Here is a 13,612-nt window from a genome sequence, read left to right on the forward strand (position 1 = left end):
AATCTGATACTTTCAGCGGCGGAAGTCGGTAGGAACTGGAGGACAGAGACGTGCGGTGCGTCCGTCACCGTTACCGTTGGAAACCAGCGCCACTGCGTCGCTAATGTTTTCAACGATGATGTTGATGATCATTCCAGAGTGCAGTAAGGTGGTCTCACCACATGGCTGGGGTGGGAGATTGCCACCTTCACGTGGTCCACCCTGTTTCGACGAATGCAATCAACCTGGCGAGCACAAACATAAGATCAAACAGAACAAGTTGTCTTACAACTTTAGGCTGTGCACGCCACACGCAAGAAGCAGAAGACCACGTGGCTGGATTCGTTTAATAGTTTTAGAGATAGAGCACGGAAACAGGCCATTCAGCCCCATGGGCCCGCTCCGACCAGCGATCCCCGTACACGAGCAGTATCCTACACACACTGGGAACTATTACATTTGTATAAGATAATTACAATTAATAAGCTTTGGCTTCTTCCTGCTCCTTTTCGGACACATATGATCTCATTTATTTATAGATATTGTTTAAGACACTTTATAAATATTTTTGTTTTGTTTTTTGTATGCTGTTTCACACTTGCTTTTTATTCTTTTATTCTGGTCGAAAGAAATAATAAAATAAAATAAATAAATAAATAAATAGATGGGGGGGGGGTTTTACCGAAGCCGATTAACATACAAAGCCTGTATGTCATTGGAATGTGGGAGGAAACCGGAGATCCTGGAAAAAAACCCACACAGGTCACGGGGAGAACGCACAGACTCTGTGCAAGCAGCACCCGCCGTCAGGATCGAACGCGGGTCTCTGGCGCTGCAAGGCAGCAACTCTGCCGCTGCGCCACCGTGCCGCCCCTTCACAAATCTACTGCTTTTCAAGCCTGTGCCAGAAGAGATGAGCGGGGATCATCAGTTACAGAGCCACAGGCAGAGCTGGCAGGCAAATGCTGCAGAATCACAGCTGGTCACGTGGTGACTGGCCGCGTCCCACTGCTCACAGCAACACAGAGATCCTCACTGGCACCACTGGATCTGGTTCTTGTCTGGGGACGGGAAGAATTTATTGTGGGGCATTGACTTCTCCTGTGGTGCATCACTGCTCCGTCATGCGGTACACCCCGCCATTAGGATTACACGCAAGGAAATCCTCACTGTGAAACACATTCCTCGCAGTCCAAGTCGCTCTGTGTAAGAGCAGAGACAAAAATTTAAAAAATCCCAATGGTATTAGAAGCCCTCAGGCAGTTAAAGGCAAGTCCAGCTCAATGCTGACAAAACGAAAGGAAATAAAAAACGCTTCTAAAACTCCTCTGTCTCTCCAGCAATATATCTTGCAAGCTTTCTCAAACTGAAGACATTCTGCTGGCAATGATTGCTGGTAGAAGCAGGTACGCTATTTGCATTGCATTCTACATTAGTCTTGTTGTGATCATAAGGTAATAAGGGATAGGTGTCGAATTATTTCAAGAAGGAACTGCAGATGCTGGAAAATCGAAGGTAGACAAAATTGCTGGAGAAACTCAGCGGGTGCAGCAGCATCTATGGAGCGAAGGAAATAGGCAACGTTTCGACCCAAAACTTTGGCCCGAAACGTTGCCTATTTCCTTCGCTCCGTAGATACTGCCGCACCCGCTGAGTTTCTCCAGGTGTAGAATTAGGCCATTCGGACCATCAAGTCTGCCGTTCAATCATGGCTGATCTATCTCTCCCTCCTAACACTATTCTCCAGCCTTCTTCCCCTAACCCCTGACACCTGTACTAATCAAGAATCTATCTATTTCTGCCTTAAAAATATCCACTGGTGGCCTCCACAACCTTCTGTGGCAAACAATTCCACCGATTCACCACCCTCTGACTAAATACATTTTTCCTCGTCTCCTTCCCATGATGGGAGTGCATGTCATGGGGCCTGGGGACTAAAGCATCACCCTTCATCATTATAGTTGGTGAAAATAAGTTTGTGCAACACTGGCAAACACACAAGCAAAATGGTCACAAGCATAAGGAGTGGGCCATTTAGGACTGAATCCTTTTCACCCAGAGAGAGGAATTCTCTGCCACAGAAGGCAGTGGAGGCCAACTCATTGGATGTTTTCAATAGAGGGTTAGATTTAGCTCTTGGGGCTCAAGGAATCAAGGGATATGGGGAAAAAGCTGGAACGGGGTACTGATTTTGGATGATCAGCTATGATCATATTGAATGGTGGTGCTGGCTCGAAGGGCCGAATGGCCTACTCCTGCACCTATTTCTATGTTTTTATGTCTCAGATCAATGCTACAATGGTTTACTTTATTGTCACATGTACAGTGAAATTCCTGTCTTCCCTACATGTCAGTAAACATGTTCCTATACATAGGCACAAATATAAAGAATAGTTTACTTTAGTTTAGTTTAGGGACACAGTGCAGAAACTGGGTCAGGCAGTATCTGTGGAGAGAATGGACAAGCAATGTTTTGGATCAAGGAAGACACAAAATGCTGGCGTAACTCAGTGGGTCAGGCAGCATCTCTAGAGAGAAGGGATGGGTGACGTTTCGGGTCGAGACCCTTCTTCAGACCGACCCGAAACCTCACCCATTCTTTCTCTCCAGAGATGCTGCCTGACCCGCTGAGTTATTCCAACATTTTGTGTCTACCTTCGATTTAAACCAGCATCTGCAGTTCTTTCCTACACGTTTTGAAGCACCTGCAGTTCCTTGTGTCTTGCATGGGAATAACCCGTCTAAAGAGGGTAAACAGCAATTGCGATGAAATTAAGTATGAGCACAAGGCATTAGAAGTCTGTCATCAATAGAAAGATGATGCTGGGCTTGATAGTTTAGTCATCAACAAAGTCAGGTGTAATAAATCAACCGGTATCATTGCTTGGCTGACTTTATTTTAGCTTGTTTGAACAGAGATGGAAAAGCTGGAGGGAGAAGCACAGTGGCACAATGATTAGAGTTGCTGCCTTACAGCGGCAGAGACCGGGGTCGATCCTGACTACGGGTGCTGTCTGTGCGGAGCTTGTATGTTCTCCCCGTGACCTGCGTGTGCTCCGGTTTCTTCTCACACTCCAAAGACGTACAGGTTTGTAGGTTAATTGGCTTGGTAAAATTGTAAATTGTCCCCAGTGAGTTTTGGATAATGTCAGTGAGTGGGGATCGCTGGTCGGCGGGGATTCGGTGGGCCGAGGGGCCTGTTTCCGCGCTGTATCTCTAAACTAAACTAAACTAAACGATGTTGTGGGAAGGAACTGCAGATGCTGGTGTATTCCGAAGATAGACACAATGTACTGGAGTAACTCAGCAGGACAGGCAGCATCTCTGGAGAAAAGAAATAGGTGACGTTTTGGGTTGAGACCCTTCTTCAAACTGAGTGTCAGGGGCGAGGGAAACTAGAGATATGAAGAGGTACAAATATATGAAGGTGTACATACCAGGCCAGGAAAAGATCAGAAAAAGTGCCTTTCACTGAGATTCCACTCAGATTTTATTTTAAAAGCCCCTTCGGCCCATCAGGCCTGTACTAGGAGTCCCTTCAGCCCATCCGTCAGTATTCCCCCTGCAAATATTAAACCTCACCCCAGTATTTTTCTCCCTCCCTTCATTTATTCCCTGTGAGATCCAGGCCAGGATAGACTTTCCTCCTTCATTGCTGTGATCTGCAGAAAAAGATGAAAAATGTCTAAATTTGAGTCGCCACCCTCGCCCCCTTCTCTCTCACAAAGTCTCTCACTTGTTTTGGGAAGAATTTCTGGCAGTTTCCAAGCTACCAGCCATCAGGCCCCAGGCCCTAGCGCTCCAGAAATCCCCCCCCCCCCCCCCCCCCCACTGGTCAGCAATATTGGAATTGGTGGAGAGGTGGAATATTGCGTTGGGGGACCAGCCCTCCCGTGTGAACATGGGACCCAACAGGTCCCACTTAGTCTAGTATAATACTATTTTTTTAGTTTGAGTTTCAAAGAAACAGCGCAGAAACAGGCCCTTCGACCCACCGCGTCTTTGCCGACCAGCGATCCACACACACTAACGTTATCCTACACACATTAGAGACAATTTACATTTATACCAAGCCAATTAACCTACCAACCTGTACGTCTTTGGAGTGTGGGAGGAAACCCACGCGGTTACGGGGAGCACAAATCAACTTCCTACCGACAGCACCCATAGTCAGGATCGAACGTGGGTCTCTGGTGCTTTAAGGCAGCAACTCTATGATTGCGCCAATTCTACATAAGTTCAACTTTAATTGTGGACTTGGGATGTTGTTTTTGCTTGGTCTGGAGGCCTGATGATCCATATTAGTTTTATTTCAAGTGATGTCGGACAGTATCGATCCAGTTGCACGGGTATAAATCCAGAGAACAAAAGTGACTGTAGTTTGCCAAAAATTTGACATGAAATTTTCAACCATTCACAGAGATGTTATGAAGATGGATTGCATGGAAGACGAGAAAATTCATATTTGGTTCACAACGGTTATACTTTCAAGGGTGAGTAGTTACGGTTGATTGTGGTTTGGGCAGAACAGCCAGAGACTTACCCTGCCTCTATTTCATGCCTTTGCTATGAAGAGTGATTGATGCTGTATTGTTCTTAATGCAGGCTTGAACTCCATCTTCGGACCACCTAGAGAATCCTAGCGTGCGCAACTTATGAAATGAATAAGGATGTTTAGCACAATACTTTTTGTGAAATACTAATTGAGAAAAAGTTCCATATATTTCTTATCAGTGAAGGTGTGGCTAACTTATAATATAAACTATTTGTACTGATTCCATCAACCTATCTTACTGGTTTCCCACATTGGCCTATATCGGTCCCATGATTATACTTCACCCGCATATTTAAGATAGTAGATTACTTCATGAGATTTTTTAAAATTCCAAAGTGCTTAAGGTCTGACAATATTAGTTTAGTTTATTATAGTTGCATGTACCAAGGTACGGGTTTACATGCTGTCCAGTCAGAGAGAGGACTATGTATGAACACAGTCAAGCCATCTGCAGTGCAAAGATAAGGGATAAAGGGTTCAACATTCAGTGCAAGATGTAACAATAACGCCCGATAAAGTCCGATTAAAGATGGGTCAAAGATCTCCAATTCATTGGGAGTCAGGACTGCACTCGAGCTGATGATACGACCATTTGGTTGCTTGCTTATAGCTGGGAAGAAACTGTCCCTGAATCTTTCGGTGTGGGTTTTCAAACATTTGTACCACATGCCTGATGGGAGAGGGGAGAAGAGGGAGTGACCGTGGTGAGATTGTTCATTGATTATGCTGGCAGCCTTGCCGAGGCAGCATGAAGTGTAGATGGAGTCAATGGAAGGGAGGCTGGTTTGTGTGATGGTCTGGGCTACATCAACAACTATCTTCAATTTCTTGCGATCTTGGATGGAGCTGTTCCCAAACCAGGCTGTCATGCATCCCAATAAGATGTGTTCAAGGGCACATCAGTAGAAATTGGGGAGAGTTGTTAGGGACATGCCGAACTTCCTAAAGGGGCTGTCCCACTTGGGCAACCTAATTGGCGAGTTTAGAAGAGGTTAGGAGAGTTTGATAAAATGACATGTTGAAGACCTCCTTTGACTATGTGGAAAATCTCCTTTGACCTCCTTCAACTATGTTGATGACCAGCTTCGACTAGCTATGACTAACTCCGGGAAAATTGGATACCGAATAGCGGAGAGTGAAGACGACCTCCTTCCATCTCCTTCGACCTCCCTTTGACCTCCCTTCGACTATGATGAAGACTATCTACGACTTCCTTCGACTACTCTCGATTATCCACGCCTAACATGCCGATCTACTACGACCTACTACGAATAAACCTACGAATAAAAAAGTATTGATTTTTCCATGGCGATCTTTTTTTGCTCGCGGGCAATTTTTAACATGTTGGAAAAAAACGCCACGATGTAACTGAGGCCTCGAGTACGCAGAGACCACTCTCGAGCATGAAGGAGAGTTACACAGATCTCCTATGACCTCGTGTCGACCATGCTACGAGTACGAGTCAAGAGCAAACTCGCCAGAACTCGCGGATTAGGTCGCCCAAGTGGGACAGGCCCTTTAGCCTTCTAAGAAAGTCGAGGCGTTGGCATGCTTTCTTGGCCATGGCTTCGATGTGGCTAGACCAGGACAAATTGTTGGTGATATATTGGGACGACAGATGGCACAATGGGCTAAGTGTTCGGCTGGCAACCGGAAGGTAGCCGGTTTGAAACCCGCTTGGAGTGCATACTGTCGTTGTGTCCTTTAGGGCAAGACACTTCACCCACCTCTGCCTGTGTGTAAATGTAATGTAATTATGTGAAGCACTTTGGGGTCAATGCAAGTTGACTAAAAATGTGCTATATAAATAAGATTATTATTATTATTTATTCCTTTAAGCTTTCGATCATCTCTGCTTTATCACCATCAATGTAGACTGGGGTTTGTGTACATCTTCACTTCTTGAAGTCAATCACAGTCTCCTTTGGCTTGCTGACATTGAGGGAGAGGTTGGTGGCTTGTGTGGGAGAGTTTGTTGTTCGGGAATCCATTGAATGAATTCCTCTGTATTGTCAATACATCATTGAAGAACCATGACCCCGTCCATTTAAGTGGCCTTAAATCATCATCATCATTTTTTGTACGACAGTGAAACTAAAACTAAAACTCATGTTTCTCTAAAAGTAAAACTCGTGTTAAAAAAATGTTAGATGCGGAAAGTCTGTAGTCAGATTAGAAAAGGCTGGGATAATTAGCAAGTCGGGCAGCAGCTGTGGAGAGAGAAACAAAGCTGATGTTTCAGAGTGATGACCATACATCAGAATGGGGACGATTTACAAATTGTATATGTTTAAAGCTGTAGAGAAAGGGGGCAGTGTGGAGAGAAAAATAAGGGGGATGTTTATCATAGGGTGTAGACCAGGATGGAGTTTCCTTTGACTAACTCCCAGCATTCAAATGTGTAGGAAGGAACTGCAGATGCTGCTTTAAACCAAAGATAAACACAAAATGCTGGAGTAACTCGGCGGGACAGGCAGCATCTCTGGAGAGAAGGAATGGGTGACGGTTCGGGTCGAGACCCTTTTTCAAATGTGCGATGGTAGGTTAGTTGGCTCCTGTAAGTTTCCTCTCAGTATAGATAGAGAAAAGAACCATTTAGTAAAAGAACATGGACAGATATATATATATGCAGCAGCACAACTGATATGTAACAGAGGTGTGGTGCAGCGTTAAAGTTGCTGTCTTACAGCGAATGCAGCACTGGAGACCCGGGTTCGATCCCGACTACTGGCGCTGTCTGTATGGAGTTTGTATGTTCTCCCCGTGACCGCGTGGGTTTTCTCCGAGGTCCTCGGCTTCCTCCCACACTCCAAAGACGTAAAGGTTTGTAGGTTCGCCTATTTCCTTCGCTCCATAGATGCTGCTGCATCGATCTTCCAGCACCTGCAGTTCCTTCTTGAACACAAGGTTTGTAGGTTAATTGGCTTGGAAAATGTAAAACAATTGTCCCTAGTGTGTGTAGAATAGTGTTAATGTGCGGGGATCGCTGGTCGGCGCGGATCCAGTGGCCGAAGGAAATGTTTCCGCGCTGTATCTCTAAAATTAAAAAAACCATAACTCTACCAAAGCCATAATAAACAACAAAAAAGTTCAATATGTATAAGAAAACAGACAAATAAATAGACAATAGTAGTGCAAAGTCAAAAGTAATGTCTCTGAGTCTATAGAGTTTGGAGGTTGTAGTGTTTAATAGATCAGGTAATATACTACACCTATTAATACTAGTGTCAAACTCAAGTACGATATATAGAGCAAAGGGGAAGATACAAAGTGCAGAGTATAGTTCTGGTGACTGCCGCCGTGATGTATAGATCTAGGAGTCAAAGTACGTGTTGAGAGAAAGTAAATTGGAGGAGAATTGTGAAATAAGAGAACCAATGAGATTAATGTATAGGAAGGAACTGTACATGTTGGTTTACACCAAAGATAGACACAAAATGCTGGAGTAACTCAGCCAGACAAGCAGCATCTCTGGAGAGAAGGAATGAGTGATGTTTCGGGTCGAGACCCATCTTCAGGTTAATGGGAGGTACACAAAAATGCTGGAGAAACTCAGCGGGTGCAGCAGCATCTATGGAGCGAAGGAAATAGGCGACGTTTCGGGCGTGAGCAACACCGGAAATTGGAGGAACAGCACCTCATATTCCGCCTAGGTTGCTTGCGTCCGGATGGCATGAACATTGAAATCTCCCAATTTTGCTAGCCCTTGCTGTCTCCTACCGTTCCTTAACCCTCGAGCTGTCTCCTCCCATCCCCCCGCCCTCAGGCGGCTCCTCCCCATCTCCCCATCTCCCCACCCACCCCCCATCAGTGATATCTCCTTCAGGTTAATGGGGTTGGTCTGCTGGGATTGGCTAAATGGGTTCCTTCTGTGTCTTGTTGTGGATCCTTATCTTCTGGTCAACTATCTTGTTAAACAAACCCAATCTGCTCAACCCCAATTGTACTTAACAACTCTTAATTACTACTTATCTCAAATACAAATTTAACAATTACATCCGGAACTTGATATGGTCAGTGTTGCACTAAGGATGAAGCTGGTCTTTGCTCAGCCCAGGGTTCTCATCTTTGCAGCAGTTGATTGTGAGTTATTGCTGCTCATGGCTCTGATGTTCCCTTTTTTTTTGTCTCTTCCTATCTTATAGAACAGTGGTTCTTAACCTGGGTAGACAAAAATGCTGGAGAAAATCAATGGGTGAGGCAGCATCTATGGAGCGAAGGAATAGGTGGCGTTTCGGGTCGAGACCCTTCGTCAAACTGATGTGGAGTTTGGGGGGGATCTTAACCTGGGGGTCGTTTGGGGCTTTACCGGGGGAAATGAAGGAGTCCTAAGTATCATATCCATTTGTTGTGCCCATTTTTAGGAACCTAACAAAGGTACATACCACATACGGTATTTTGCTTGCGTATGCATGTACGTATGCCGTAAAGGTTCAGAACCACTGTGATGGAAGCTTTGTTGGATGCTCCTTCTGGAGATAACATGATTTTTAGATCATCCATTCACAGGTTGGCATAGTGGCACAGTGGTAAAGTTGTTCCCCTACAGCGCCAGAGACCCAGGTTCGATGCTGACTATGGGTGCTGTCTGTACGGAGTTTGTAAGTCCTCCCTGTGACTGCATGAGTTTTCTCTAGGGACCCTGGTTTCTTCCCACACTCCAAAATGTCCAGGTTTGTAGGTTAATTGGCTTTGATAAAGATTGTAAATTGTCCCTATTGTGTAGGATAGTGTTAATGTGCACTGATCCATCGCTGGTTGGTGTGAGCTAAAGGACTTGATTCCGTGCTGTATTACTAAGGGTTTGCTGGATGCTGCTTTGGCCCGTCAAGTCTACTCTGCAATTCATTCATGGCTGATCTATTTTTCCCTATTTTAACCTCATTCTCCTGCTTTCTCCCCATAACCCCTGACACCTGGAATGACTGCGTGATTCTGAGATCATCCATAAACAGGGCAGATCTGCTCCAATGTCCTCTTTCCAACTTCCCTAGTTGGAAACCTTGCAATTGTAATGATTCAGGTGATCCTTTGGGGCAGCATGGTGGCGCAGCAGTAGAGTTGTTGCCTTGCAGTGTAAGAGACGCGGGTTTGAACCCGACTACGGGTGCCGTCTGTACGGAGTTTGTATATTCTCCCCTTGACCTGCCTCTGTTTTCTCCGAGATTTTGGGTTTCCTCCCACACTCCAAAGACGTGCAGGTTTGTAGGTTAATTGTCTTTGATTTGTATACGTGTAAATTGTCCCTAGTATGTTATGGTGTTAATGTGTGGGGATCGATGGTCGGCGCGACTTGGTGGGCCAAAGGGCCTGTTTCCGTGCTGTATCTCAAACTGAAAAAACTTTGCCTTCAACATTGTTTGAACCACACCACCCTGGCCACACTCCCATTTCACTCCAGCCATCGGGACAAGGATATAGGAAACTGAAAAATGTAATGTTCAGGAACAGCTGCTTTCCAACACCCATCAGGCTATTCAACACGATGAACTCCAACTAAACTCTGTCTTAATTAAGACAAACTGTCTTAATTGCTCCAGGGATCTAGGGGGCATTGTTTTTGTCTTTACACTAGATTGTTTCTTGTTTTTTATATATTGAAAATATTTCTTCTTTATGATGGTGTCTGCTGAGCACTTTGTTCCACTGTGTTGCTGCAAGTAAGAATATCATTGTTCCATTACAGGACAATAAAACTCTCTTGAATGAGCAGTCTGGTTTTCTATTCTAACAAAATTGAGCTTTTGATAGACTGTTTTCCTCCATTATGCCGTGCCGAGGTTTAGTTGTTGGCTGCATGGCTACAAAAATAATCACATTTAGATTAGAGATACAGTATGGAAACGGGCCCTTTGGCCCACTAGGTTCACACTGACAATCAATCACTTGCTCTGTGTTAACCCACTTCTGCATCCACTCTCTCTACTTTAGAGGAATTTTTAATTTTTTTAAAAATTTTTTATTAAGAGACCAATTAACCGACCACCCCACCAAACATTAGGATGTGGGAGGAAACCGGAGCACCCGGTGGAAACCCACACAGTCTCTGGGTGAACATGGAAACTCTGCACAGACAGCAGCTGAGGTCGGGATTAAGCCCAGTGGTACTTTGTGGTCACATGGACCTAGATACGGTGAAATTCCTTGTTTTGCACATAATTCAGTGATATAAACATGAACCTACCCGAGTGCAAGACTGCAGTGTATCAATAATAGATTGCACTGGGACAATACACAGAGTTGCCACCCCCCCCCCCCCCCCCGACTATCTGTGGTTAGACTTTACTGGTCTGATCTTGCACAAAATATTATTCCCTTGTGTACCTGCACACTGTAAATGGTTCGATTGTAATCCTGCATTGTCTTTCCACTGACTGGTTGACACACAGCAAAAGCTTCTCACTGTACCTCGTTACACATGACAATAAAAGGAACTGTTTCTACTGCCATTTTGAAGCCTTCATGTCACAGTCGGGCAGCAGCTCCACCAGCTGCGCCCCAATGCCACCCACATAAGTAAGTCCTTTTTCCCATCCCTCTCTGCATAGACTTTACAGACACTTGGTAGAAACAGTCCCTTCGGCCCATCGAGTCTGTGCTGATCACCCCAGCACTATCACATCCTACACACTGGGGACAATTTACACTATGCAGGAGCCAATTAACCTGCAAACCTAGACGTCTTTGGAGTGTGGGAGGAAATCAGAGCACCAGGAGAAACCCCACACGGTCGCGGGGAGAACGTAAAACTCCGTACAGACAGCACCCCTGGTCGGGATCGAACCCGGGTCTCTGGCGCTGCAAGGCAGCAACTCTACCACTGTGCCACCTCTGCAGATACTGCTCAACCTGCTGTGTATATCCAGTGCTTTCTATTTTTACCCTGGGGTTTGTGTGACGTTGACTTGCAGATCAATAACCTGGCATTTTTGTGTCTGGTCCTAATCCTGGGGGTGGTGTAAGCAAGATGGGATGGAGAGGGGAGATCAGAGTGGTGGAGAGAGAAAGGTGGAAGGGGCAAGACCATCCCACTCCCAAAAATCGTTGGGAACAAGTATATTTTTCAATGAGGGTACAAAATGCAATTGTTGAAAATGTACCAAAAAATGTGGTTACATTTAAATTGCTGCACTCACCCTGATCCAGGCAGATGTAAATATATTTATAGTTGATATTTTATACATATAAATGTAAACGTGTAGAATCGTTATAACAGCATCTGCAGTTCCTTCCTGCACATTGTATTATGCATATATGTTTTAAGTCCCACATGCATGCTGCAGCAATGTACTGTGGTGGTGAGGATTCTGTATTAAAGAGTGGTAGCGCTGGCGAAGAGGCTGCGTGTGTACAGATCGCTTCTTCTGTGCTAGCACAGGAGAGAATGCAGTGATTTTTTTAAAACAAAAACGACAGTATAGTGGGTGGCTGCGCTCTGCATTGTCATGTAAATCCTTCAGAGGGGAGGGGGTGGCATTTCTACTTCGTCTTCGCCTTGTCACCAACCCCTGCACTTGCATCCTCCCCTCTCTCTCTCTCTCTCACACACACACACACACACACACTCCCTCTCTCCACCCCTCTCTCCTTTCCCTTGCCCATCGCTGGGCGGAGTTGCTGACGTGCTGGTGGCTCTGGAGAGGAGAGGGAGAGGGGAGAGAGGGAGAGGGTGGTGGAGCGCCGCGCACCTGCAGCATAGAATTTGACAGAGAGAGAGAGAGACACACACATATACACACACACACACACACACAAGCGTAGAGCCAGCCCAGTGCAGCGCTTGAAGGAGAGCAAGGAGCAGCAGCGCAGACTTAGCTCCCAGTATCTCTCTCTCTGCTTTATGAAGAGCAGAGACACCCAACACCAAAGAGGGCTTATATTTTAATTTAAACTTTGCCCGACTTTATTTTTCCGTCTGTGTGTAGTGTAGTGTAGTGTGTGTGTAGTGTGTGTGCGCCCAGGGATAAATGCACTTGGCGAAATGCAAACCACCGCTGCAATCCTTCGGATCGCTCTGCTTATTTGCTTGGACGGGGTGAGAAAACGATTCTTGTTAATAGCTGGTGATAAATGTATTTGGTTGTGGTGGTGGTGCTTGGACGCCGCAGTTAGCGTTAAAAGCACGCCTTTTCCCCGCTGTCTTTTCTGTTTCTCCCCTGCTAAAATTTGCACTGTAATCCCCCCCTAAATTTCCCCGCATCCTGTTTTATGGTCCCTCTTTTAGGGGGCATTTCTGGAGGGAGGGCAGGGGGTGAAAAATAAAACTGCCCCCCCCCCCCCTGGGGTGAGAGCTGTTTTAACCAGCAATAAGTTTGAATGGACAATGTTTCTGCTTGATCGTCTTAGGCAACGGCGGCGGGTGTTGGAAGGGAAATGACCGCCTGCAAGACTGGATTTTCCGAAGATGTATATGCAGTGTTTATTTCCAGGACTGTAGCTGCGGGCCAGAGTTTTCTTCAAGGTAAGAGCAGCGAGATGTACAAACGCCGTGCGTTTTCTCTCTGTCCCTCTCCCTCTCCTCCCTCTATCTAGGCTAGCTGCGCCTAACACTGGGGGTGAAATCCTCCAGCCCGAAGATCTTAGAGCCACGATCTTTGCTCCAGCCCTTCCTTACCTTGGAGGGTGTGATTCTTGTCACGGTGCAAGTGACAATATTAACTCTGATCAGTGTAGACGTGTGTACCAACCCCCACCTCCCCAGCGACTCATTAGCCTGAATAAAACTTTCATTGTCTGATCTTTGGAGCTGGTGCTGATGAAGGGTTGTGTTTTGCGAGGATGTGAATTGGAGGAGATGAGTTCCCTCTAGTCCAGTAATTCTGGCTGTGGATCTGCAGAACCGGCACCTCCTGCCTTCTGCAACTAACTGCCTTGTTATTTGTTCGTGCCGATGTGGGGATTGACCGCTCTGGTATATTTCGCCTCTCCCCTCCTGAATGGTGCTTGCAATTGAGTAATTCAAGCTGCCCAGTGCTTTGAGAATCAGTTATTTTAAAGACATTTAATTTCGTCTTCCCCCTCTCCCCTCTGTTCCCAGCCGTGTGATGAGTGGGTGTAACATCTCAGTTTGCACCCTTG

At 45.7% G+C, this 13,612-nt stretch overlaps 1 protein-coding gene across 2 annotated transcripts in view; it reads left to right on the forward strand.

The window, feature by feature from the left end:
* The first annotated feature begins 1,323 nt into the window (after nt 1-1,323).
* The window catches only part of LOC129707459 (cadherin-4-like), a 485,034-nt gene continuing 472,745 nt past the window's right edge, over nt 1,324-13,612 (forward strand). Inside the window, exons 1-3 of one of the 2 annotated variants that reach the window (XM_055652497.1) lie at nt 1,324-1,385; nt 4,400-4,472; nt 12,881-12,995. In XM_055652497.1, the coding sequence (XP_055508472.1) occupies nt 1,366-1,385; nt 4,400-4,472; nt 12,881-12,995 (208 nt within the window). In that variant the 5' untranslated portion in view covers nt 1,324-1,365. Of the gene's footprint in view, nt 1,386-4,399; nt 4,473-12,126; nt 12,570-12,880; nt 12,996-13,612 lie in introns of those variants that run through there. The other variant, XM_055652498.1, reaches the window with a different exon arrangement.

The sequence above is a fragment of the Leucoraja erinacea genome, chromosome 21, assembly GCF_028641065.1.
Source record: "Leucoraja erinacea ecotype New England chromosome 21, Leri_hhj_1, whole genome shotgun sequence".
Taxonomy (NCBI): Eukaryota; Metazoa; Chordata; class Chondrichthyes; order Rajiformes; family Rajidae; genus Leucoraja; species Leucoraja erinaceus.